The 24,709-nt window shown below is 43.0% G+C and overlaps 1 protein-coding gene and 1 non-coding gene across 5 annotated transcripts in view; both read left to right on the top strand.

The window, feature by feature from the left end:
• Positions 1 to 24,709, top strand: part of LOC142560143 (lon protease homolog 2, peroxisomal-like) — an 86,990-nt gene that overhangs the window by 10,428 nt on the left and 51,853 nt on the right. For 3 of the 4 annotated variants that reach the window (XM_075672023.1, XM_075672006.1, XM_075671997.1), the window contains exons 3-6: positions 3,752 to 3,947; positions 9,361 to 9,479; positions 9,767 to 9,919; positions 24,526 to 24,686. In XM_075672023.1, the coding sequence (XP_075528138.1) occupies positions 3,752 to 3,947; positions 9,361 to 9,479; positions 9,767 to 9,919; positions 24,526 to 24,686 (629 nt within the window). The remainder of the gene's footprint in view (positions 1 to 3,751; positions 3,948 to 9,360; positions 9,480 to 9,766; positions 9,920 to 24,525; positions 24,687 to 24,709) is intronic. The other variant, XM_075672015.1, reaches the window with a different exon arrangement.
• On the top strand, positions 20,113 to 20,295 carry LOC142567925 (U2 spliceosomal RNA). The gene has a single exon (XR_012825310.1). It is a non-coding gene; the product is annotated as a U2 spliceosomal RNA (small nuclear RNA).

A 24,709-nucleotide genomic window follows, 5' to 3' on the forward strand; every position in this document is an offset into this window, starting at 1 on the left:
CCAACTAGTTCATCAAAACACATTATATAGATGCATCAAGTTGTAAATGAAATATTATGGCTTTTTCTTTCTTTATTTTTTAAAAAGGAATTAACCACCTCCACCATAGTGGTAGTGGAAATAAATTTCTGGCTACACCACTGGTGAGCACTATGACACAGCTTTCAAGCACAGCTCAAAAGATGTAAAGAGCAAGGCCATGATATTGTGGGAGTGGCAGCTTTTTATTATTAATAGCTTATGAAGAGCTTTTTGTTGCGAAGGCCTGGTGAGGAGATGCCCTTTAGTACTAGGCACATTTGACACCTTTTGTTACGGGCCCTCTTGATCAACACTGTTGGGCTTTATGCAATTTTGTCTGTAATGTTCCAAGGCTTAATTCATGTTAAAAAAAAAGGCATATAAATCATTTTTGAAGCTCCCCTTTGAAGTAGTCCCCCATGCAGTTAACACAGCTTTCAATGCTTCTGGAGGTTTTGGAAGCAGTTAGAGCAAGCTTTGGCAGGGCTTCAGAGGCAGCTCTACAGGGGGCGAGGGGCATAATGGGGGGGGCGACCCCCCCCTCCCAGTTTGCTCCTGCCTCTTCAGCTAATGAATGAAACCGTAACTATGCTGGCTTCAGAGGCAGCAACTGAAGTGGGAGGCAAGTCACCAAGGCAACCAGTAGGCAAGCTCTCCCAAGTAACAAAGGACCTAATAAAAAAACGACAAAGAATGAAAGTGTCCAACTCAAGAGATAAGATAGTATTCGAGGAACTGTCAAAACTGTTCAACTAGGCGAAAATAAGTGATATTCAAAATTATAACGTGAGAAAGACTGAAGAAGCCGTAAGAAATGGATGCAGCCAGAAATCAGTGAGAAGGGAACTTGGCATAGGACAAACCAAGACGTACGCACTGCAAGATAAGCAGGGTAATATCATCAGCAATCTTGAAGGTATAGCAAAAGAAGCGGAAGAATTCTATACTGACCTGTACAGTACTCAGAGGACTCGGGATAACTCCACTCGAAACAGTAATGCACAGGATACAGAAACTCCTCCTATAGCTAGCGATGAGGTCAGAAGGGCCTTGCAAGACATGAAATGAGGAGAGCAGCAGAAGAAGATGGAATAACAGTCGATTTAATCAAAGAGGAAGGAGACATAATGCTTGGAAAATTGGCGGCTCTATATACGAAATGTCTATCGACTTCGAGGGACCCAGAAAACTGGAACAATGCAAACATTATACTAATCCACAAAAAGGGAGACGTTAAAGAATTGAAAAATTATAGGCCCATTAGCTTACTCCCAGTATTATCTAAAATATTCACCAAGATAATCTTCAATAGAATAAGGGCAACACTGGACTTTAGTCAACCAAGGGAACAGGCAAGTTACCAGGAAGATATATTCTACAATGGATCACATCCATGTCATCAATAAGGTAATCGAGGAATCTGCAGAGTACAATCAGCCTCTCTATATGGCTTTCACAAATTATGAAAAGGAATTTGATTCAGTAGACATAACAACAGTCATAGAGGCATTATGTAATCAAGGAGTACAGACCGCTTACGTAAATATGTTGGAAAATATCTACAGAGATTCCTCAGCTACCTTAATTCTCCACAAGAAAAATAGGAAGATACCAATAAAGAAAGGGATCAGACAAGGAGAGACAATCACTCCAATGCTATTCACTGCGTGCTTGGAAGAAATATTCAAGCTATTAAACTGGGAAGGCTTAGTAGTAAGGATCGACGGCGAATACCTAAGCAACCTTCAGTTTGCCGATGACATTGTTCCATTCAGCAACACTTTAGACGAGTTACAACAAATGATTGAGGACCTTAACAGAGAGAGTGTAAGAGTGGGGTTGAAGTTTAACATGCAGAAGACAAAGATAATGATAAATAACCGGGCATGGGAACAAGAGTTCAGGATCGCCAATCAGCCTCTAGAGTCTGTGAAGAAGTGCATTTACCTAGGTCAATTACTCACGGGGAACTGTGATCATGAGACGGAAATTCACAGAAGAATAAAAAAGGGAGTTCATGCAGCAGACATTGTCAGCTCCTGACTGAAAGCTTACCATTATCATTGAAAAGGAAAGGGTACAATCTGTGAATTTTACCAGTGCTGACATATGGGTCAGAAACTTGGAGACTGATGAAGAAGCTGGAGAACAATTTCAGGACTGTGCAAAGAGCAGTGGAACGAAGAATGCTAGGCATAACTTTAAGAGACAGAAAGAGAGCGGTTTGGATCAGAGAGCAAACGGGTATAGTTGATATTATAATTGACATTAAGAGAAAAAAATGGAGCTGGGCAGGTCATGTAATGCATAGGTTAGATAACCGGTGGACCATTAGGATAACAGTATGGGTGCTGAGAGAAGGGAGGTGCAGTCGAGGATGGCAAAAGACTAGGTGGGGCTATGAAATTAGGAAATTTGGGTGAACTAGTTGGAATTGGTTGACGCTGGACAGGGGCAATTAGAGATCACAGGGAGAGGCCTTCGTCCTGCATTGGACATAAAGCAGGCTGCTGCTGATGCTGATAGTACAAAGAAGCACATTTAATTAATGCATCCTATGCATTCACGGCACATGAGATAATAGTCCCACAATGGGTGAGAAGCCCTTAGTTTGAAAGAAGAGGGAGCTAATTTTACATTCCGCTTGTGAGCTCCACAGACTGCATGCTCTGTTGTAGAATCACAAAGCTGAAGGGGTAGCTCAGGGCCCCTTTAAAAAGTTTGGATGGCTGCAGAAGAGACTCATGTGTTGGTCTTAAAAGTGACAGCATTAGGGTTTTCTTAGAAGAAATTGATGTAGTGTGTTGAATGACTCACTAATTTCAAAGAATATAGTTAAAGCTCTTAACGAAACCCGATTTTACGAAGTTCCTGATCTAATGAAATTCCATTCCCCGGCAAGTGTCTATAAGGTTCAGTGTTCTCATCAACCCGAATTAATGAAGCTAGCTTGCATTCAACCCGATTTAACGAAGCTTTTCCAGAAATAAATGAGTAAAAAAATCTGTGATTTCTTTCTTATTTTGACACAGACAGGTTTTTATTCGAGCGTACGCTCCAATGCTATCGCGTTAAAGCATCTACACACCTTAGCCATGGCCCTAGCTTTAGTTTGACGAGGCTGCATGCCGCGGCCATGTACTGAACGTACCATATGGTGTACGTACCAGATGGCGCTCGGGGCTGCGGTAGTTTGGCCGCCCTTGTGGACTTTTTACACGCGCAGGCATGGGTTAGTGGCAAATACAATGCCGTAGTACCTTTTGGGTGTCGCTACGTTACAATTTCAGATTTCAAAGGACAGAAAAATCTCTTACTCAATTTTCCGAACTTCCTGAATTAACGAAATAATTCGAGCGTGGTCATCACTTTGTTAAATTGAGTTTCAACTGTACCACTCAGATTCCTTGTTAGTTAATGTGGTCTTGACTGTAGATGTTTTGTACAATAATCATGCTGAATTACAGTTATAATGCTACATTTAAATGAGCCTTGTGACACACCATGCTATCAGATCTTTTGTCAAGGTATCGTTAAAAGCACAGAAATGGATTAGTAAGTTTTTCATTAAGTGGTATTCTTTTGCTACTGCATGTTTTTGTTCCTTCATTGAAAGCCATTCCAGTGAGTCTTAGGGAGCTAATACCGAGCATTGCATTGCCTTGAACCAGTTCTGCTAATGATGTGTGTTGAGCTGTGTAGGGTATTGAGTGATGTCATCTCCATGCAGGAAGAGACATGGTCTATGCACAACTTGGGGACAGCGGGTATCGTGGTCCAAGTGACGGGCACTAACTGGCCAAGGCCTTCATATACTCTTCTAGTGACAGGCCTATGCCGCTTTCGTATTGATGGCCTTGTCCAGGAGTCGCCATACCTTGTGGGAAATGTTTCTCAACTTGACAAGTTGCCTGGGGAGACTGGCTGTAAGTGGCAAAAGGATTACTGAATTGTTGATACCTTTTTGTTGGTTACTTTTTATTTTCTGTTGGTCTTTCTCTCTTTTACTTATATAAGAGAAAAAAAAGTCATTACCGTAATATCCCAAGAGATAGGCCACCTAAAATGTACAAAAGATCGGGTGAAAAGAGGAAGTGCACTAATTTTCTGTGTGCAATCAGGAAAAGTTGGGAAAAAGAAAAGAAACATTGTAGCCAAAGGTTGTGAAGGTTTGTTTATAGGCCTGTGTTCAATCTTCCTCAAAACCTTCAAAAGAACAGTCACTATGGTTGTCAAACAAAGTGTTGATGACCTTGTGACGCACTTGATCAGATATGTGGTCAGCAGGTAAGCGCAAGGGAAAACTACCGATGCCACTTGCAAGTGGAGTTCACTGTCTTCAGATTCATCAGGGGTGGTAGATATTCCACAGCGCTTGAATGATCTGGCCACAACATCACAATTTGGCCACAGCTTCTGCAAAGGTCACAATTTCACCGAAGGAGGATGAACTAAAGGTTACTATCGTTCCCATTCACCATTGTTCCTTATCACCAGCAGTAGCTAACTGACTGCTTTGTTGCTCTAGCACCATCGGGCGGGCACCACAGCAAAAGCCAGTCTGCATGTAAAATTGCTCCTTGCCTGCCTTCACAAGCAGACTGATAACAGTTTGTCTGCTTGTAACAACAGGCAAGTATCACGATGCCACGAACAAAAAATCTTGATTGCTACAGTCGACTCCCGATAATTCGAAGCCACTTAATTGGAATTTTCGGTTAATTAGAAGTGAAGTGCTGGTCCCGTCAGTTTTGCATGTAATCCTATAGAAGAAATCGCCTGATAATTCGAAGTCCTCATCCAGTAATATTGTTTAATTGGAAGTTAATTTTCAGCCGGGATCCTCGAGGTGACCGTCATTCTTTGGTAGAATGTGCAATTTTTCAAGTGTTGCAACAGTTCCGTGCTCCGCGTTGGTGTCATCGCCACCGCAGCCGCCCGCAACGCCATCCTTCTTGGAGCGGCGCGATTATTCATTGCTACGGCTGCCGTGGCCTCCGCGAACAACTCCGGAGGGAGGCGAAGCGGCTCCCGCCGGAGGCCACGCGCGGCTGCCGCGCGTAGCCGGAGCTGATCGCGGAGGCCACGCGGGTGCCATAGGTGCACGCAGCGCTGCATACTGGCAGTGGCGAGATTGTGCGAGATTAGTCTTGCAGCATATGTCGAGCGCCTTTGTGCGGGAAGCTCGTAGGCTAGGTTGTTCCACGAGTGATTCGGAATTGACTGTACCTAGTCGCGCAGTTTATAGCTATGGCAAACCGTGGCTCTTATCGCACGCTCGACCTGGCAACGAAAGTCGAAGTTTTGAAGGAAGTTGAGAAGGGAGGTGCCGCCAAGCAAGACATAGCACGGAAGTACGGGATCAAGCCGAACACGCTCTCTAACTAGATCAAGAACAAGCGCACAATAATGGATGCATTTGAGAACGAAAGTTCAAGACTTCTCGGAAGCGAATGCGCACCGGCGCTTACCCAGAGTTGGAGAAGGCTCTGCTGGTTTGGATTAGGGAGGCCAGGAGCAACAAACTTTCTCTCAGCGGAGACATCGTTGCGATGAAAGCCCGAACGCTTGCAGCAATGTTGGGGATCGATGACTTCGTTTCGTCAGATGGATGGCTGACGCACTTTAAAGATCGCCATGACCTGGTTTTCAAGAGCGTGTGTGGTGAAAAGGCGTCCGTTAACCAGGAAACATGCGCCATGTGGAAGGGCGGAAAGCTGCGTGAATATCTCGCCGAATACAGACCGGAAGACATCTTCAATGCAGATGAGACTGCACTCTTCTATCGGCTTCTACCAGAGAAGACCCTGACATTCAAGGACGATGACTGTGCTGGGGCAAACGCAGCAAGGAGAGAGTGTCGGTGCTGATCGCGGCAAACATGACTGGCACGGAACGATGTCGGTTACTTGTGATCGGGAAAGCCGCGAAGCCGAGATGTTTTAAAGGCGTGAAGACGCTGCCTGTGGACTATGAGGTGAACAAAAAAATGTGGATGACGGCCGAAATCTTCAAGAGCCGGATAAGCAAACTGGACCGCAAGTTTGCTGCTTCGAACCGAAAGGTGTTGTTCCTTATCGATCACTGCAGTGCTCACGTGAATGTGCCAGCCTTGAGTGCAATACGCCTCGCATTTTTGCCTGCAAACACAACAGCTGTTTTGCAGCCAATGGACCAAGGTATCACCAAGAATGTACAGGCGGCACCTCCTCGAGCGCATGATTTTGTGTATGGATAGCTCCACAAAGTACGAGGTGAGCCTGCTTAGTGCCATCCACATGTTGGCGCGAGCATGGGATCGTGTGAAGCAAGAAACAATCGCAAACTGCTTCAGGGCTTGCGGTTTTGTGGCAGCTTCTTCGGAGGATGCCTCTGAAATTTCAGCGGAGGAAGCGTCAACAAGCGAGCTTGACGGCACTGATTTTGGTGATGCTCTCGGGGACATCAATTTTGAAGATTACGTCGCCGTAGACAAGGCGGTCGAAACGTGCAGTGCGCTGACGGATAGCGAAACTGTAGAGATTATTCGGCCCCAGGAAGCGACCCAGGAAAGCGACGATGACGCTGAAGGCGAGCCGCAACCTAAGGCTGCCGATGTAGCTGCGGGCCTTGCTCTCGCGGAGCGCTTCTTTGCCGCTGAAGGTAACGCGGAAGAAGCGTTCCGCCACATCAACAGCCTGCAGAACTTGCTTTCAGCAGCGCAATTCGGCAAGAAGAAGCAAAGCAAGATGACCGACTATTTTTCTTAGAGAAAATACTCGATTTCGCCACAAATAAAGTGCTGTTTTTTGTGTTTTGTGCTTAATTGGAAGTTCGTTTAATTCGAAGTTTTTTGCGGTCCCCGTGAACTTCGTATTAACGGGAGTCGACTGTACTTAATTATGCTAGTCGTATGCTGCCCATTATCGCATTTTCAAGAAAGTGCAACCTCATCTTAGATCAGTGGAAGCTTATTTGAATGTAGGATCAAAATTAAAGAATAAAAGAACATAGCAGCTACACCTTGGCATGGTGCAGGAGCTAGAGTTTCAAGCCAAGTAATATCAAACATCCTGCTTTCTCGCAAGTGTTAAAAAGAGAGGCGGTCATGTTACGTGTGTGGCTTGAGCACTGCTCAGTCAACAGGCAATCACAAACCATGCAGTTGTCTTGAAGTAGGCATTCACACTACTTATGATGCCCTACTTCTATTCGACTTTCATTGTCAACATGGCGATTCTCCGAAGTTTTGCAAAAAAAGCTCTTTTAGTAGCAGCCGCAGGTTCCGGTTACGTTATAGAGGTGAGTTCTGCACATAATTTGCCTAAAATCTGAATGGAAAGACATCTTAACAAGCCGAAATCAGGCACATTATTACAGAGATAATTGAATGCGTGTCCGACAATGGGACAAGTTCTATTCTAAGAAGCTACCACCTTGCCCTTGTTTTTATTGATGTGGTACAGTCTCCACCTTCCATGTTTAATGCCTTGGTTGGAACCCTGCCTGATTTTCTTTCTTTCTTTTGATCAGTCACACCTTTATAATAAGCTTATCACTTTCATTTAAAATAATGAGTGGTAGTGGCAATACTAGCCAGGTTATATGGGTGGCAGTGCTTGTTTTTGCGGCTTGGAGCAAACAATCACAATGAAAACTATAGAAAGAGTATGGAATGTATTAGTCATTGGAAAGTCATTTGGATAGTATCAAACAATAAACAATAAGTAAAACAAAAAATCTGCTATTGTGTCCACTGCATATATATTAAATTGCTTTTACGCTTTCTGGTCACACTGACAGCAACGTGGCGAGTGTGCGCTGATGTCCGCCTCTTTCTTGCTCCCTGTAGCACGAATAGGCAAACATTCTGCATCATTCTGCCGCTTCCTCGTCTGACACGCGAACTTTGGCCTAACAGTTCACGGCATATACCTCAGACTTAATGTGCAATAACTTTATTACTTCCAGTTCCTTGCAGTTTCCACAAATGTCAGGCATGGGTCATATGACAGCATCTCATGACAGTGGATGTCTAGAATCTTTTATGCTACACTGATGGCACCTTTTCCATGTCATGCGATGCTCTCGCAACCTATTATAGGGAAGAGGGAGGAAGTGCCATTAGAGCAGCATGCATGACTTCTCTTAGCTGCCTGCTTGGCACCATGCTTGCGTTTCTTTTAGTGTTTTCTTTTCTGCCATAACATTAAGTGGCCATCGTAAGTGTCTTCATGCTGTAAAAACAATGGCAAAATTTCATGTCAGTGACTGAATCATTGCTTTGCAAAGTAGATTTGAGTCTGTAAATGTATGAGGAGCAAAACTGATGGGCATTATCAAGCAAGTCTGTGGTAAGGGGTTAACATGGGCAGTAGTCACGTCAGGTCTATCGGTAGCTAAGTCTGAAATTTTCCTTAAACTATGTGCAAAGTGTCACTAAGAGTTAAACAGCTTTGTGCAAATAAGGTTTCCATCATGGTGGGAATGCTTCAAAATTAACACTAACCTGCATTATGAAAGATTTCACTACTGAAAGTATCCTGCTTACTTTTTGGTTCCTAAAAAGGATATGCTGACCTGGAATGATTGACAATCTCTTTGGAAAAGCTCATAGAGTTTGTGGAAAAAATTCATTTTTGATGTGGTTGCAGTGTTTGTCATTAGGACCCCCAAATATTTTGTTTTTCAGTAGCTTTTATAGCAGACTGTTGAAACATTTTTTCTCTGGAAGTGGTACAATGAATGTTACAATTTTGAATGTATGTGTTAACCTGCATCTTTCAAGCTTGCAAACTTAAAAATACATATTAAAAGAAAGTGTATGTGTGAAAAGTGGAAGAACACAAGTAGGAATATTCAACCAACGAAAGACAGATTGCATTACACAGTGATAAGTTACTGCCAGTCATATGATGTCATTTTTATGGAATGCTACTTCTTTGCACTGCTGTGTGCTTCAGAGAAAACTAAGTACAAACATGGTGCAGGAGAGATTATCAGATAATTTTTTGGTAACATGTAATTTGTGGCAGTGGGTGTCAGGAAGAAATTTGTTCAATACATTTAGAGGAAGATTAGATGGTATTTTGTAGTTGCAAGAATGAAGATAACTGGTATGCAAGGCATACTGCTAGAAATATGATAACCAGCACCAGTTTCAAGAAATGTGTGCTAACATTGTGTGGCAAGAAGTCCAATGCTGTCGCAGTCAACATTTTTCTAAATTGAATTTTCGTCAGTCCTAATTAACATGGCAGGGAATAAGTGGCCTAAGGCAACTTTAAAGCAGGGTTTTTCTGCAAATTGGAAGTCTGGTCCTGTTTAATAATATGGTGTTTTTTATCTTTTTATTTACAGCAGTGGACATGGATGATTATGACACGGAGTTAACTGAGCTGATGAACCAATTTCGGGAACAGGCCACAAAATTGATAGACATGCTTGACCTGTCTATTCCCTCCATCATTAGACTAAAGGTGAAAACTGCTGTTTCTTTATGTGCATGTGTACATGTGTACTTTTATATGTCCTCTTGTTCATTATAAGTTATCTGCATTTATATGCCTGGCATTCCTATTCCCTCTCTCATTAGACTGAAAGTGATGACAGGTGATGACTGTTACTACTGGTATGTGTGTGTGTGTGCATGCATGCGTGTGTATGTTTGCAAATGTGTGCTTGTGTGCATGCATGTGTGTGTGCATGAATGCATGCATTCATTTTGGGATCTTTATTGCTCAAAGTGGTTATGTCTGTTTTGCAGCGTCTGCTAGCCTCTGTTCCTATTCAGAGCTTGCCAGACATATGTGCTGCAATTGTGAGAGCCACTCATGCAGAGAGACTTCAAGTGCTGGATGCAGTTGATTTGGGCGAGCGCTTCAAGAAAACACTTCCCCTGCTGATTCGGCAAATTGAAGTGAGTGTCATTCCTTTTTACTGCTTATCTTTTGCAGATTTTAACACTTTTGTTTTTATTGCCTTTATGGCTTTTATGTGTGTAACCTTAGTAAAAGTACTGTAGTTGTCTTGCATTCTTAACCTATTAAAGCCTTAGAATGAGTTGCGTGTGACAACTTTATTGAATATCCTGCAACTGATGACCTGGGTATAGGCTGCAGAGAGACCCCGTCTCTCGGTAGCTTCCCGGGCTTGCTGGATGGCCCAAAGCTGGTCTTGGAGATCTGAGATGGTCAGTGCGGCTCACCACCATGCCTCTAGGTCATCCGGTGGGACTGCAATTCTCCTCTGAACTATTTCACAATCCCAGAGTATATGCTCTAGGGTGGCTCCTCTATCATATAATTTACATTTGGTGTCAGGGTATAATTCCAGAAACATGCGGTTAAGATGTACAGGGTTCGTTTAAGTTCTGGTTTGAAGGTGCCTCCAGTCAACTGCCTGTGACCTGTCAAATTTTGGGCTAGGAGGTGGATATATACACCTCGACTTTCTGTAGAATTGAGTAATGCCACTGAATGAGAGGAGCCTATCCCTATCCTTCCGTTCCATCTCCTCTTTGGTCAGAGCCACCCATAATCAGGCGCGGTTAATGAGTGCTTGTGCAATACGATGGGCAGACTTCTCAAGTTTGGGGGTGGTGGTGGATTCGCACTCTGTATGAGCTAGGAACTAGATGACTTCATTGTCGTGAAATTTTTCGGATGATATGAGTTTGGCTTTACTGCTTAGAATTCTCGCAGCCAGAACTGACATCCGTCCTTTGGCGTAATTTGGTATAGCTAATTGAGAGTCGCTAATTATGTATGTATATTTGGGAGAAGTGATAGCCAGAGCAATGGTAATCTCCTCCGCAACCTCAAATACCCTGGTTTTGATTGAGCATGTGTGTACGCTTTCTTGCTTTGTATTAATTGCTACTGCTTTTGTAAACGCTTGGTGATTTGAATACTCCACGGTGTCCACGAATAGCACTTCCTCGCCATTGCCATAGTGTTTGAGTAGAGCTTTAGCTCTGCTTGTTCTCTGGCCCTGATTGAATTCAGGGTGCATGTTTTTGGGTAAATTTGGGATTTTAATCCTGCTTCTAATCTCTCTGGCAGTGCAACCTTGGGTCCTTGTTAGTTATGGTAATTAATTCGTAATTTATCAAGTATACTTCTGCCAGTCTGGGTGCTGGCTAGTCTTTCCAACTGAGCTATCTACTGAGCTTCAGTCAATTCTGCTAAGGTGTTGTGCATGCCCAGCTGCATTAATCTCTCAGTATTGGTGCTATTGGGCAAGCCTATGGCCTGCTTGAAAGCTTTCCTTATGAGTGTGTTGATTTTGTTCTTTTCTGCCTTGTACCAGTTAAAGTATGCAACTACGTAAAGGATGTGGCTTATAGCAAAAGAGTGAATGAGTCTAACAATGCTAGCCTCCTTCATTCCCTGATACTTGTTCGGGATTCTCCTGGTCAACCTAATGGCGTTAGTAACTTCGGTAACGAGCTTTCTAAAAGTTTTGCCATTAGTTCCCTTCAACTCAATGTTGAGTCCCAGGACTCTAATTTGTTTAATGATGGGGATGGCGCCGCCATTCTTCGTATGACTCTGTATCTCCTCATACTCTCTCTCTCCTCGATGTATACCTTGGGCGGCCAGCCCGTGAGGGCGGGTCTGTAAAGAAGCTCTGATTTCTCTGGGGAGCATTCAAGCCCCGTGCCTGTGAAGTACTCCTTCACTTTATCTACCGCTTCCTGTAATTTCTGTTCTATCTCTCCATCACTGCCTTGAGAGATCTATATGGTAATATCATCCGCATATAAGGAGTGATTGATTTCTTCGATGTCCTCAAGCTTTTCCGACAATCCTATCATAATGAGGTTAAGGAGCATGGATGATATCACAGAGTGCTGAGGCCACGGAGCAAGAAACATTTAGGAGTGGAAACTCCGCTGTTTGCGGCGACCAGAAAAGGTCACAAGCTCGCGGAGCCATTATCATGCTGGCGGCCTGGAAAGAAATTACCGCCGTTTCGGTTGCCAGGGCAACCGGTCGATCGTGTTGCTCCCGTTCAGCCGCCCGCGCCTGACTACTTCTATTGAGGGCACGAAGGTAGTGGCCGGAGAGCGCGCTGGCGCTGCCTGCCCGGGCACTGCATTTTTTTTTTCGCTGCGGCTTCTACGACACGCCGCATGGTGCCACCACTGCATACGGCCCCGTCGGCGCATACAATTGTGACCCTATCTGGTCGCCCGCGCTCGCTCGCACTGACGGGAGTTTCACCTCCTAAATGTCTTCCTCCGTGGCTGAGGCGTACCCGAACTGCCCATGTCCCTCACCTCAGACTTGAGTTCACCCATGGTGAGGGTAGCCTTCCTATTCGTTAGAAAGTCTCGAATGTAATTGTACGCCCTTTATCCTAGGTTTAGGTTGCTGTCCCGACTGAGTATGGCCAAATGTACTGTTTTGTCAAATGCTTTCTTGAGATCCAACCCTGATATAGCTCTCGTGGACCTCATTTTACTGTCTAGTACTTACTTGATTTGCAGCATAACGTCCTGAGTAGAGAGCCTAGCCCGAAAGCCCAACGTAGTGTTTGGATATGTTTCGTTTTCCTCTTGGTAATTGTTTATTCTGATAAGGGATGCATGCTCCATAAGCTTTCCTGTGCAAGGGATGAGAGATATCGGCCGTAGATTTGCGATATTAAGTGGTTTGCCAGGTTTAGGAATAAGTATAACCTGGGCTTCCTTCCACTGTTGTGGTATAGAGCCCTTGGCCCAGCATTTGTTTATGTATTTCATGATATTCTCTATTGCCTGATCATCCAGGTTTCTTAGCATCTTGTTATTAATCCCGTTTGTCCCCCGGGCAGATTTTCTATTGAGTTTTTGCAGCACTGCTCTAATCTCTTGTGTAGTGAAGTCCTCATCCAAGGTCTCGTTAGGCTTTCCCTCATACCACCCATGCTCGGCGATTGGGTTGGTGGAGAAGGTATGTAGCGCTTGTCTTGGGGATGAGTTCATCTTCCTTCCCTTTGTGCTCATGCATAAGCGTTCACAAATTATGTTTTTGAGCTATCCTGGGATTGTCTTGATCTAGCAGGTGTTTGAGTATACGCCACCTCTGGCCAGCAAAAATTAGTCTATCCATAGCATTGCAGAACTCATCCCATTGTTGCTTGCATAACTGCTTGCTATGCTCTTCAATCTTTTTGTTTAACTCAGCTATTTGCTTACCTAGACTCCTATTGTACTTTTGCTAATGCCATCTATGTAGTAAGGATTGTTGCACCTCCCACATATGTGCGAGATGACTGTCAATCTTCTCTACCAGTTGGTCTGACATGTTAGTGTGAGTGGCTACGCTTACGTCTTTGATGAGGTCTCTAGCCCATTGTTCTATTTGCGATCGGCTCTTGCTTTCTATCATCTCTTATTTTGCGAAACTTGTCCCAGTCAATCCATTTAACGGTTCTTCGGATCTCCCAGTCCATTAACGGATCTCCCAGTCAAACCATTTAACACATGTTCGGCATCTGCGGCTTCTTCGATCTTTATTTCTATAATTCTATGATCGCTGCCAAGGTCTTCGAAGGTGCTTCTCTATTTGACCTTTGCGATCTTGTTTATGATTGTAAGATCCAATGTGGTGTCTCTGTTGAGCCCAGTCCCTATACGTGTAGGGGAGTCGGGCTCATTTATGAGCGTTAACTCTGTATCTTGAATGTCTTGACATAGCATTTTTCCCTTCACTCTGAAATAACCATGCCTTCAGGTACCGTGCGGGGCATTGTAGTCTCCCCGTATGACTAGTACCTGCCAACACTACAGCTTTTCTAAAGAGTTATGAAGCACTGCCTTTTGAGAGTTGGATTACTACATAAGTTTAGAATAAATATACTTGAGGATTTCCTCCCCCTGGGGAAGAGCTCTATAAGCACGTACTCAGTATCCAAGATTTGGGTGTCGTGATGAATCACCACCAACCCTTTCTTCACGAATGTAGTTAATGTTCTATAGTTAATGTTCTATTATTTCTGTTCAGGGGCCCAATAGCTTGATAGCTGGACTGTTTCACTAATCCATGAGTTTCCTGAGGAATCATAACATCTGATTTAGTCTTGTTTCTAAGGTATTGTTGCAGGACCGCCTTTTTGGCTTCGTAGCTGCTGCAATTCTACTGCCATAAGATAAGCTCTCTTTTCTGACGCTTTCCTATCTTACGGTGTGGTTACCGTGGAAGGTGGCGGAAGGAAGGAGGGCGCTTTTAAAACAATGTTAGTAGGCCTTGAATTCCCAGCTGCTTATAAATTTTGTAGATCCCTTGCCGAATTGACCACAGGAGTGTTTTTGATCGGAGGCGATGGTATGGTAAAGTTCTGTTATCCTGATATAAATGTCAGCCATATGGGCCTCCATTTTGTCTAGCCTGGTTAAGATCATCGAGACTTCCAGCGAAAGATTGCTGTTCGCCTCTGCCTGTTCCTTAGCTGCCTTCTGCAGGTTGAAATTGCCTGGTTGAAGTTGGCAGTTGGAGTTGGCTACTGAATTTTTTTCATTTCTGGTACAGTAAAGCCTCATTAAACCGTGCCCACTTAAACAGTAGTTTCATTTTAAAAGTGGTAAAGTCAATTCCCTGACTCAGTAGCTATTGAACATAATGCATTTTGCATCCGTGTAAACCGTACCAGACCCGCCATGGTTGCTCAGTGGCTATGGTGTTAGGCTGCTGAGCACGAGGTCGCGGGATCGAATCCCGGCCACGGCGGCCGCATTTCGATGAGGGCGAAATGCGAAAACGCCCATGTACTTAGATTTAGGTGCACATTAAAGAACCCCAGGTGGACGAAATTTTCGGAGTCCCCCACTACGGCGTGCCTCATGATCAGAAAGTGGTTTCGGCATGTAAAACCCCATAATTTAATTTTTTTTTTTAAACCGTCCCAGCTTATTGCGTATGTATCGGTTAACACATAGTGTTCCCACTTTTCGGGGTGAAATCACAGTGGTACGTTGGCCTAGTAGAGCAACGAGCCTCAGAGGTCTAAACAGCCTCCAAGCGCAAATGCAGAGGACGCTTCGAAGGGTGAAGCCACAGCAACATCAGCATCATTTCGGCGCCGTGCCATAGTCGTAGCGTTGTGGCCCGTGTTGTGGTGTCGTGCAAGCTAGGACAAAAACCAGGTGTTCAGCATAGAAGAAAAATTGGACATCTTTTGTGCTGTTGAACGTGGCATGAAGAAGTCGGTGCTGGCGTGCGAGAGGGATCTGCCGTTGACCACGATGTGTGGCATTTGGAATGCGAAGAAGTTGGTCGGCAATGCTTCTACGACCGTGAAAATACATCGGCTATGAGGTTCGACTTTTCGAGGTTCGACTTTTCACCATCGTTGCTTCTGTTAGTGCCGAAGTTCCGCCTAATGACAGTGATGACGACGACACGGAAAGTGACAGCACGAGCGATTCAGGCCTGACAGTGGCAGATGCTGCGCGTTACGTCAGCCTCATGCGGGCGTTTGCCGAGAAGAGGGTGCTGGCAGAAGAGCTGGTTCATAGATTGAGCGAGTTTGAGGCGGCTGTCGTCGCTGCTAGCATACTTTTGTCGTGCGAAGTGAATAAATACTGCATGTTTTCTGCCCTTTCATTGTACTCTCTTGTAGTTCTGTTTTTGACAAGTAAGTGGGCGATCTCACGCTATTTCGGTTAGGCAGTACTACCATTTAGTACCTGCATACTTTTTCCGAGCTCCGGCCAACTATGGTTTAATGGGGTTTTACTGCACACTTAATTCTCTTAACAGCATTGTAAAAGTTTCATGAAATCTGCTTTATTTATTCTAAAGTTCCCTATACTCCTTTTTGTAAAGCATGCCGTGCCTTCAGGGAAGAAAAACTAGAAGTAGCTCTTGAAGAACATGATTTCTTTTTGAACTTTTGAAACAAGAAAGGCTTAAGAGGAAGCTTTAGCTCGGGCCCAACTCCGACGCGGCCTATATTCAAATACATGTAAAACGCAAAAACGCTTTTCTGGTGTAACCCCTGAACCGATTTTAATGAAATTTGTCGCATTTGAGAGAGAAAGCTAAATTCTAGTGACTGTTGGAAGTGGAATTTCGATTTAGGGCCTCAAGTTTGTGAGAAGGGTTTTCAAAAATTCGATAGTTAAAAAAAGATAGACGCACAAGGTTTATAAATTCATAGCTCTACATCAAGAACAGATATCGCGGTTCTGTAAACGGCATCCATTAGATAATGCAAAGCGGACAAATTCAGTGTGTCAACTTATATCTTACGTGAATTTGTTATGTTGTGCACGAGGGTTCTGCAAAAGCTGCATTTTCATATTACTGAATTTTTTCAGATTCATGTGTCACATATAAATTTTTTCCACTTTAGATGTATTATCAGATGCAATGCACAGAATTGTGATATCATTTTTCTTTGCTGAGTTAGAGAGTTGCAAACTTGATAGTTTCGTTTCCTGAAAATTTTTGCTTTTTGCCAATTTTTAATTAAAAAATTGATGATCTAAATAAAAAATTGGAGTCCAACAGTCACTAGATTTTAGGTTTTGCTTTTAAATGCAACAAACCTCGTCCAATTTGGTGCTGTGGTTGCCGAGAAAAACGAATTATCCTTTTACATCTATTTAGATCGGAGCACCAGAAAAAATACTGAAAGTTATCTATAGCGGCTCCACAGCCACCGTAGTCCTCCGTAAAGAAAGCAACAAAATTCCAATAAAGAAGGGCGTCGGGCAGGGATCTCTTCAATGCTCTTCACAGCGTGTTTACAGGAGGTATTCAGAGATCTGGATTGGCAAGAATTGGGGATAAGAGTTAATGGAGAATACCTTAGTAACTTGCGATTCACTGATGATATTGCCTTGCTTAGTAACTCAGGGGACGAATTGCAATGCATGCTCACTGACCTGGACAGGCAAAGCAGAAGGGTGGGTCCAAAAATTAATCCGCAGAAATCTAAAGTAATGTTTAAGTCTCGGAAGAGAACAGCAGTTTATGATAGGTAGCGAGGCACTGGAAGTGGTAAAGAAATACGTCTACTTAGGGCAGATAGTGACCGCGGATCCGGATCATGAGACTGAAATAATCAGAAGAATAAGAATGGGCTGGGGCGCATTTGGCAGGCATTCTCAGATCATGAACAGCAGGTTGCCACTATCCCTCAAGAGAAAAGTGTATAACAGCTGTGTCTTACCAGTACTCACGTATGGGGCAGATACCTGGAGGCTTACGAAAAGGGTCCTACCTAAATTGAGGACGATTCAACGAGCTATGGAAAGAAGAATGATGGGTGTAACATTAACGGGGGGGGGGGGGATAAAAAGAGAGCCGATTCGGTGAGGGAACAAATGCGAGTTAATGACATCTTAGTTGAAATCAAGAAAAAGAAATGGGGGGGGGGGGGCATGGGCAGGGCATGTAATGAGGAGGGAAGATAGCCGATGGCCATTAAGGATTACGGACTGGATTCCAAGAGAAGGGAAGCGTAGCAGGGGGCGGCAGAAACTTAGGCTGGCGGATGAGATTAAGAAGTTTGTAGGGACAACATGGCCACAATTAGCACATGACCAGGGTAGTTGGAGAAGTATGGGAGAGGCCTTTGCCCTGCAGCGGGCGTAGCCAGGATGAGGATGATGTTGATGATGACCCAAGCTAAAGCTTCCTTTTAAGCTGGAGGCGAAGAATAGCGTGATATAACTACAGTGGTTGAAAAAGAAGGATGGCATGAGTGCATTCATTCTACGCTCGTGTCGTCCTACTTTTCTGTTCCTTTTGTGTTGCGCTATTCTTCGTCGGTGTGGAATACCAACTCACTCAGCATTTTGTACCTTTAAAGCAGAGGGTTGAAACAGACTTCACCCTGGCTCACTTGGCTTATTGATTGCAAAATATTTATCTCAGTGGCTATTGCTCTTCGTTAGGAAGGTGTTCTTCCTCTTTGGGTATGTGTGATGCGACTAACGCAAGGCAACAGGAAGTGCTTTGATATTGCCTAACTGAGATGCACATCATGCTAATAGTTTATTTCATGCCAGATGACACTGTATCTGATGATGGATGCAAACATATAGGACTAAAATATTTGTCCTTCAGTGAACATAATAGGTAATCTTTCCTGTGAAGTCAGTCAATTCCTTATATTAGATTACTGTTACATGCTTTGCTTTGTTGACTTAAATAAGTATGGTTTCTGTTGGCAGTGTGACTTATTCAGAGATAAAGATCACCTCTAGTTCAAATTGGAGATTATCCAGTTGTTATTTGAAGAGCTTATCCTGCTTGATAGAGGGGTACACGGTCTTTATCTTTCTAGTTTTCTTCCAGTTTCTTACTCAGTTGATGTTAAAGTTGTACAGAAATTATCTCTATTTATCGGACATATTTGTAAGCTATCTTCATTCATTTTCATGAAATTCAGTTTGCTTGTAACATTATTCTCTGTTGGCCACAAGATCGAACTATAGTTGGTAGCACTGTCGCTGTATTAGCTTGGATAGGCAGTTGGTGTCACGTTTTGAAATGTGCACCACGGCGCTTTGCTGCAGGAAAGTTCAGCCAATTGTACGCTAATAAAATGCTCTGACTGTGGGGAACTGATAATATATTACCCTTAAGTACCACAGTTTTTGATAAAACATACAGAATATTCCTATTTTACATGAAAGAGGTGCAAACTGTCATTCAACAAAGGACTGGCAGCGAGGCACGCTATCTACGTTCCATCACTTACTATAGCTTTCTGGGCATCGGTGTTACACACCTCAGCTAAGGCAGCATTTGCTAATGTTGCACTGGTTAAAGAAAAAAAGACCTATTAATAGTTACTAAGTACAGTAACCAATCTATGTCACCAAGTGTCAGTGCATTAGCATGACTGCAATGTTGCTTAAAACACCGTTATTTTTACCACAGTAACAGTAAAAAAACACACAGCAGAAAGCTGTATTTGCATGCACATTCACAGTTTGAAAAAGTTCAAATTATTTTAAGGGCCGAAATACAAGGTACATTTCAAAAGTAAGTTTCTTTATTTATTTTCACACCGAAAATTTATTGCCAAGAAAGAGAAACATCATGGCATCATGAACTATACACATTACACTATTTTTTCACATTGTCGTAACCGACATTGAGACATGTCGTAGCGTGCAATCAGTTTGAAGAAACCACTCTGGTAAAACTTGATGCCCTGCAATGCAAAGAATCGTCGCACAGCCTGCTCCACCGCAGCATTGTTTTGGAAGTGACGTCCCGAGAGTGCGGCTTTCAATGCAGGGAACAGGTGCCCATTCATACCGGATAACAGCACGCACTTCCATTGGTGGCTACATCGTCAGCACATGTCTGTCTGCTATCGTGATTTGTACTTGAATAACCTCGGGCACGCTGGTCTGCTGCTATTCTCTCTTCTTCCGCGATCTGCGTATGCGTCATTCTTCCTCCGCTGACACTCCCTCCGTTGTTGAACCAGCAATGGGCGTAGATTCTTATGGCAATTATTTGTTTCACCTGGTTTACCATCTTCTCTTTAAAAATATTTGGTGTCATACCACTCTGTGATTGCGGATGACCAGCGAAGCTTTGTATGTGGGTCCCTTAATGGCGAACTGTCCATTGCCGTGCATGAAATACCGTATGCACATAAATGGAAGGCGAGGCGCGACTAGTCGCTCCGCCACGATGTTAAGCCTCGGAAGATGAGGGTGCGCCGGGGGTTATACATATTGTTGCAAAATGCGGCACGACACCTTTTACTAACGAATCCTGGCACATCGAACAGACATGCACCTCACCACACTATGAAGGCCCACACTGCTTCACTGTAGCCAAGGCGATCATGCATTGGTTGACATCCCACAGTGCAGTAATGGTTGTGAGGTCGCTTGAAAATCACAAGCGCTCACACACAACACAGGCCACACCATATTGGATCCCCACAAACTCCCTCTGAAACCTGGCCATTCTCCGGTGAAATGTTCCAAGTTTGCAGGATCGGGGCTACGGGGACAGTTTACATTTATTTCCGCCTCGTGCTACTGGTAGGAAGCACGCTTACGGGATCCTTACCATAGGAGAGCTGAGGGAAAGGAAAGGAGATATGCAAGCACTTGGAACACTGACAAAGAGAGGGCAGTGCGAATGTAGACCTGGCTGATGCGGGTCAAAGTGTAGTATCTGTTCTTATGAGCTTAATATCTGATGCAGGTTGTATTTGGACCTAAGATATTAAGCTTATTTTTGCAAGTTGACAGAGTGCTTAAAGCCTGCTTCACCTCCGCCAGGTGAAGCCTGGTGTTGCACTATCTTAGGGATCGGCCCACATATGGGGAGAAACTCTCGAGCTACACGGCTTGATAGATGCACGAAATTTTTTCCAGAGCCTATCCATGTATAGCTTCGCTGTAAAAATGTCAAAACTTCCTTTTGGAACATCCCTCGTATTATGTTCTTCATTTAAAAAAATAATGGCCACTACTTTGCGTTAACCTAGCAACTTTACACTTTCTAAAAGGCGCGTAGTATTATCCGCCGGCATGACAGTGTTATGGCATCCTATGTCTAGCGACTGCCATGTTGCATGTGATCTATTTTCATTTTTCTTTTGTAACAGAAAATCCAAGTACTAAAGTGACATAGTTCACTTGAGATGCAGTGATTTTTTTTGTAGTGGCATCAGAACCACATGCACAGAACCACAGGCACAGATAAGGCTGGTCGCATAACCACTAAGCAACAGTCGTGCAATTATATGCCTAAGGTTGGTGTATCCCACAATATGATATGAGTGGTAAAGATTATTTAAATTTTTTTCTACTGCTAACTAATCTTCACGCCACTTTCATGTTTCCTGGTATCACAAAGTTTGCGGAATAACCAACACATCACAGAATGTAACTAAAGCACTGCACTCAGGTGTTTCTGCATGCGACCAATTCATTTGTTTAGAACGATGGAAAATTATTTTTGCAATGTGCTTAACACACATTACATTATACACATTACAAATAGATTAACCATTTGAGGCACTAAGTGCACAATTGTGCACATTTAAAAATACTTATCCAAAACAAATGCACTAATGGAAATACTGATATGTGCTTAAAGAGTGTCATGTGCATCTTGTGGCACTTCTGATTGGACCTGTACTGGCACTTTGACTAATACAGTTAAACCTCTTTATAACGTACTTCAATATAATGAAATTCTCCTTATAACGCAGCATTTAACTTTTCATAACCTCTTGCCCATAAAACACGCATGTAAATATAATGAAATTTCATTTATGCAGCAAAGGAATGCCGAGACAATAATTGGAAACTTCTGCGGACGCAGATGGTCAAATGATTGAACTACAAGCTGCTGCTTGCAAACGCGAGCAAAGGGAAAGAGGAGGAGGGGAGTCAGCTTGTGGTAACACGATCAAGCGCGCGTGAGGGGCGGGTACGCGTTGTTGCGATTTCTGATGGCTGTAAGCGAGGCTGAGCACATACGCAGGCGCGACGCAGGCGCGCACCATGCTTTAGAGGTAATCTGCCATTTATACAAAGAGGGCGGGCTGAGATGCCTTGGCATCATGTAAGTTGTCTTCCCGTGCCTTTACTATTGAAGGTTGCGTATTATTGAATTTCGATGACCTGTTGGAGCGAGAGGCAGATGAAGCGAAGCATGTGCTTCCCACTGCGGGCGGTTTTCATGATAACGTCGTTGTTATAAGCCGAAGGGGGGGGGGGGGGGAATGCTCGTGAAAGCGTGGCTGGCTTCACTTAATTTGTACCGCCTATGTGAAGATATCGTCGATGTGGCATGAAACCGTATCATTCGTCGCAGACTTCCAAATTTATCAAAATGAATTGTTTAATGAAAATATGCTTTTTTTTCGACTGCCCGATAATTCAGAAAATTCTGCGACCCCTTTCCATGTCAAAACTAATCGATCGGCGACTTCTTCTTTGCATAAAAGGTCAAATTTCAATACAGTGAAATTGCGATATAACGAAGCAGATTGCCGATTTTACCGGCTTTGTTATATTGAAGTTTAACTGTATGTGTAAAGTGTCTTTGTAAAATGAGTTAAAAGATAGACGCTTAGGTCTTTGCTATTGGTGTCAGTATGTTGTCATGTCGCAGGGTCACTTCACTGACTTCTTTTCACAATATTTTACATCGGACATACTTTTCAAGTGGCTGGATAGGTGCTTTCCAAGTATGCTAGACATGAAACACTTTATATTCTCCTATCTGACATCCGTGTTGCGAGTTCTCACATGGAGTCCACATTCTGTAACCTTGACAAAACTCACCGAGGAATTGAAAGTTCTCAAATTAATCTGCAGCTTCACACTTTTCATAATTTTAAAGATTCAAGAGATGTGAAACTAAATTTTCGTTGGACAGAATTAATGAGTACCTGAAGGAGTTAAAGCACAAAACGGAAACAAAATTGAAATTGTTTGGTGCCAAGCAGAAATTATCATGTAAAAATAAAGGTGAAAAAACCCATGGTATGGGTTATAGAAAAATCAAACCCATCTAGCATACACAATATCCTGGCAACCTTTATAAAATACACCTGCAGTCATTCTATTGTAATGCTGTAAAAATACGAAGGAAATACAATGAGTTGTCTTAATGGCATTCTTTTATGAAGCTCGCACAAGAAACTCGGCTTCGAGAGGTGAATGATATGCATGATAAAAAATGAACGAAGCAGCATATTCAGAATTATTCTTTGACTTTGGTTTCGAATAGATTGAATGCACCATGGTGTGTATAGAAAACCAGAATTTAGGCCTTTTGTCAAGTCTCTTCATTGTGAAATGGCGTATCATTGTGTGCAGTACGTTTATTATTTTTTAAATACTACAGTTAACTAAAAATGGCTTTGTGCTTTCAAAAGGGCAAAGAACATATTTTTATGGGTTAAGGAGCATAACATGGCAACATCTCAGATAATTGCGTCTTTCTTTCTCTCTGGTAACTGATAATTGGTCTGCTATATTTCACTAGTTTAGACCTCTGTAACAAAGGGCTTATGGCATTTATCGGATATGTAGTGCTATGTAATGGCAGTCCAGGGCTTTAAACATTATGGAATGGTCGGCAGCTTCAATACTCTCTTCAATGTAGTCTCATTTTATTGAGGTTTATAGAAAATATTAGAACATGTTTGTGTTGTCGTGCTCTATGCTTCTTCATAAAATAACAGATTTCACCATTAAAGCTGTGCATCTGTGTCAGTATAAGTTGAGAAATGTGAGTTTGTTGATAACAAGTTGTGAGTTGCGACATGTTTAGCTGTTCTTGGAAGCCACCTAAGGTATTTGATTTTCCATGTAGCACATGGTCTGCTAGGCATTTTGTTTGTACACATACTATCATAACATTATATAACTGGTCTGCGTGAGTTTGGTGAAACTGAAAGCGGTTGTTGTTGACATGAGGCTTGAGATCTGTGTGTTGAAGGTTGATATAAATTGCCTACGTCAGAGCACCTTGTGTTGCTGTTTCAACGGTTACTATACATGTCCGCATTGCTGTGAAGCCCTATTGCAAGCACCCCCTTTGTACTTCAGTTTGGTTAGGGGTAATGCATGGTAGCCATAGCACAGTAAGAAGTTTCCGGCAGCATAAGCAATACAGTCAAATGTGTGTATAACCAAATGTTCGGGAATTCGAAGAACCTTCATTATACAGGTCACTCCATTGTAAAGATAACAGACTATACTGCTTGCAATAGAGGAGACTATTCTTGTTCAGCAAAAGAAAACCTTTATTTAGCTTGAATTCGAGAGATACTTTGTGAAAGAAGTAACTTATTTTCTTGTGCAAATTTTGTCCATGAAAACATGTGACTGCACCTCGACCTTATCACTCCGTGACGAAATCGGGGAGTGACAGAGGGTAGAGCTATGGAGCGTTGAATGCCACTATCTCCTCTCTTGTCATCAGAATTGCTGTAGTGATTTAAGCACCACCCTCTGGTAATAGTACTAGTGTGCAAAGATTGTTGTGCCTAGTCTTTTCTTTTTCTGTTTTGTTTTTGTCAGCAGGCCACGCTAGTGGAGGTTGTCAAAGTTTTGTCTGTTTGACTAACTGGACTTCCTTCTTTTCTTTTCCCTATCATAGCTACTATGAAGTTCGGGTCTAGACCCTCCCATGCAGTCTTTGTTCTAATGTCGACCATTGCTTCCTTTGAGCACTGCAGCTTAGTGGCGGCTGCAGAGAGCACTGAAAGCGCTGCCATGTGCGTTCATTGTAAAGCAACAAATCAGCTGTTGGAGATGTCTAAATTCTTTTATTGTACAACAAAGTCATTGTGGTGGTATTTACTGTATACGCTTTAACAATACTTATGAGAGATATAGCTGTTTGGCTGGGACATATGGAGCCCTTTGTTAGACAGGTAATTTTGTTGTAGAGGCATTCTACTATGATAATATTCCAGTTCATTGAGTGTACAATGTGATTGTGCAAATATTGAAGGTTTGATTCCTAGTAGTATTGTTCTTTAGAATTCCTGTTGCAGTATGCATGTTGACACCTTTCTTATTTTTAGAGTCTTCAATTCTTGCATCAAGCGAAGAAAGATGGCAGCACATCACGTTCGTTTCACATTGAAAAGGTCGGATCACCACATCGGCCAAGACAACAGCTGGATATTGATGATGATGATTTTGAGGAAGGAGATGAGGTTGGTTTGTTGGAGAAAAAAATAAAGTTAGTACCTCTTTCATTTGTCA

This window comes from Dermacentor variabilis, chromosome 1, assembly GCF_050947875.1.
Source record: "Dermacentor variabilis isolate Ectoservices chromosome 1, ASM5094787v1, whole genome shotgun sequence".
Lineage (NCBI taxonomy): Eukaryota > Metazoa > Arthropoda > Arachnida > Ixodida > Ixodidae > Dermacentor > Dermacentor variabilis.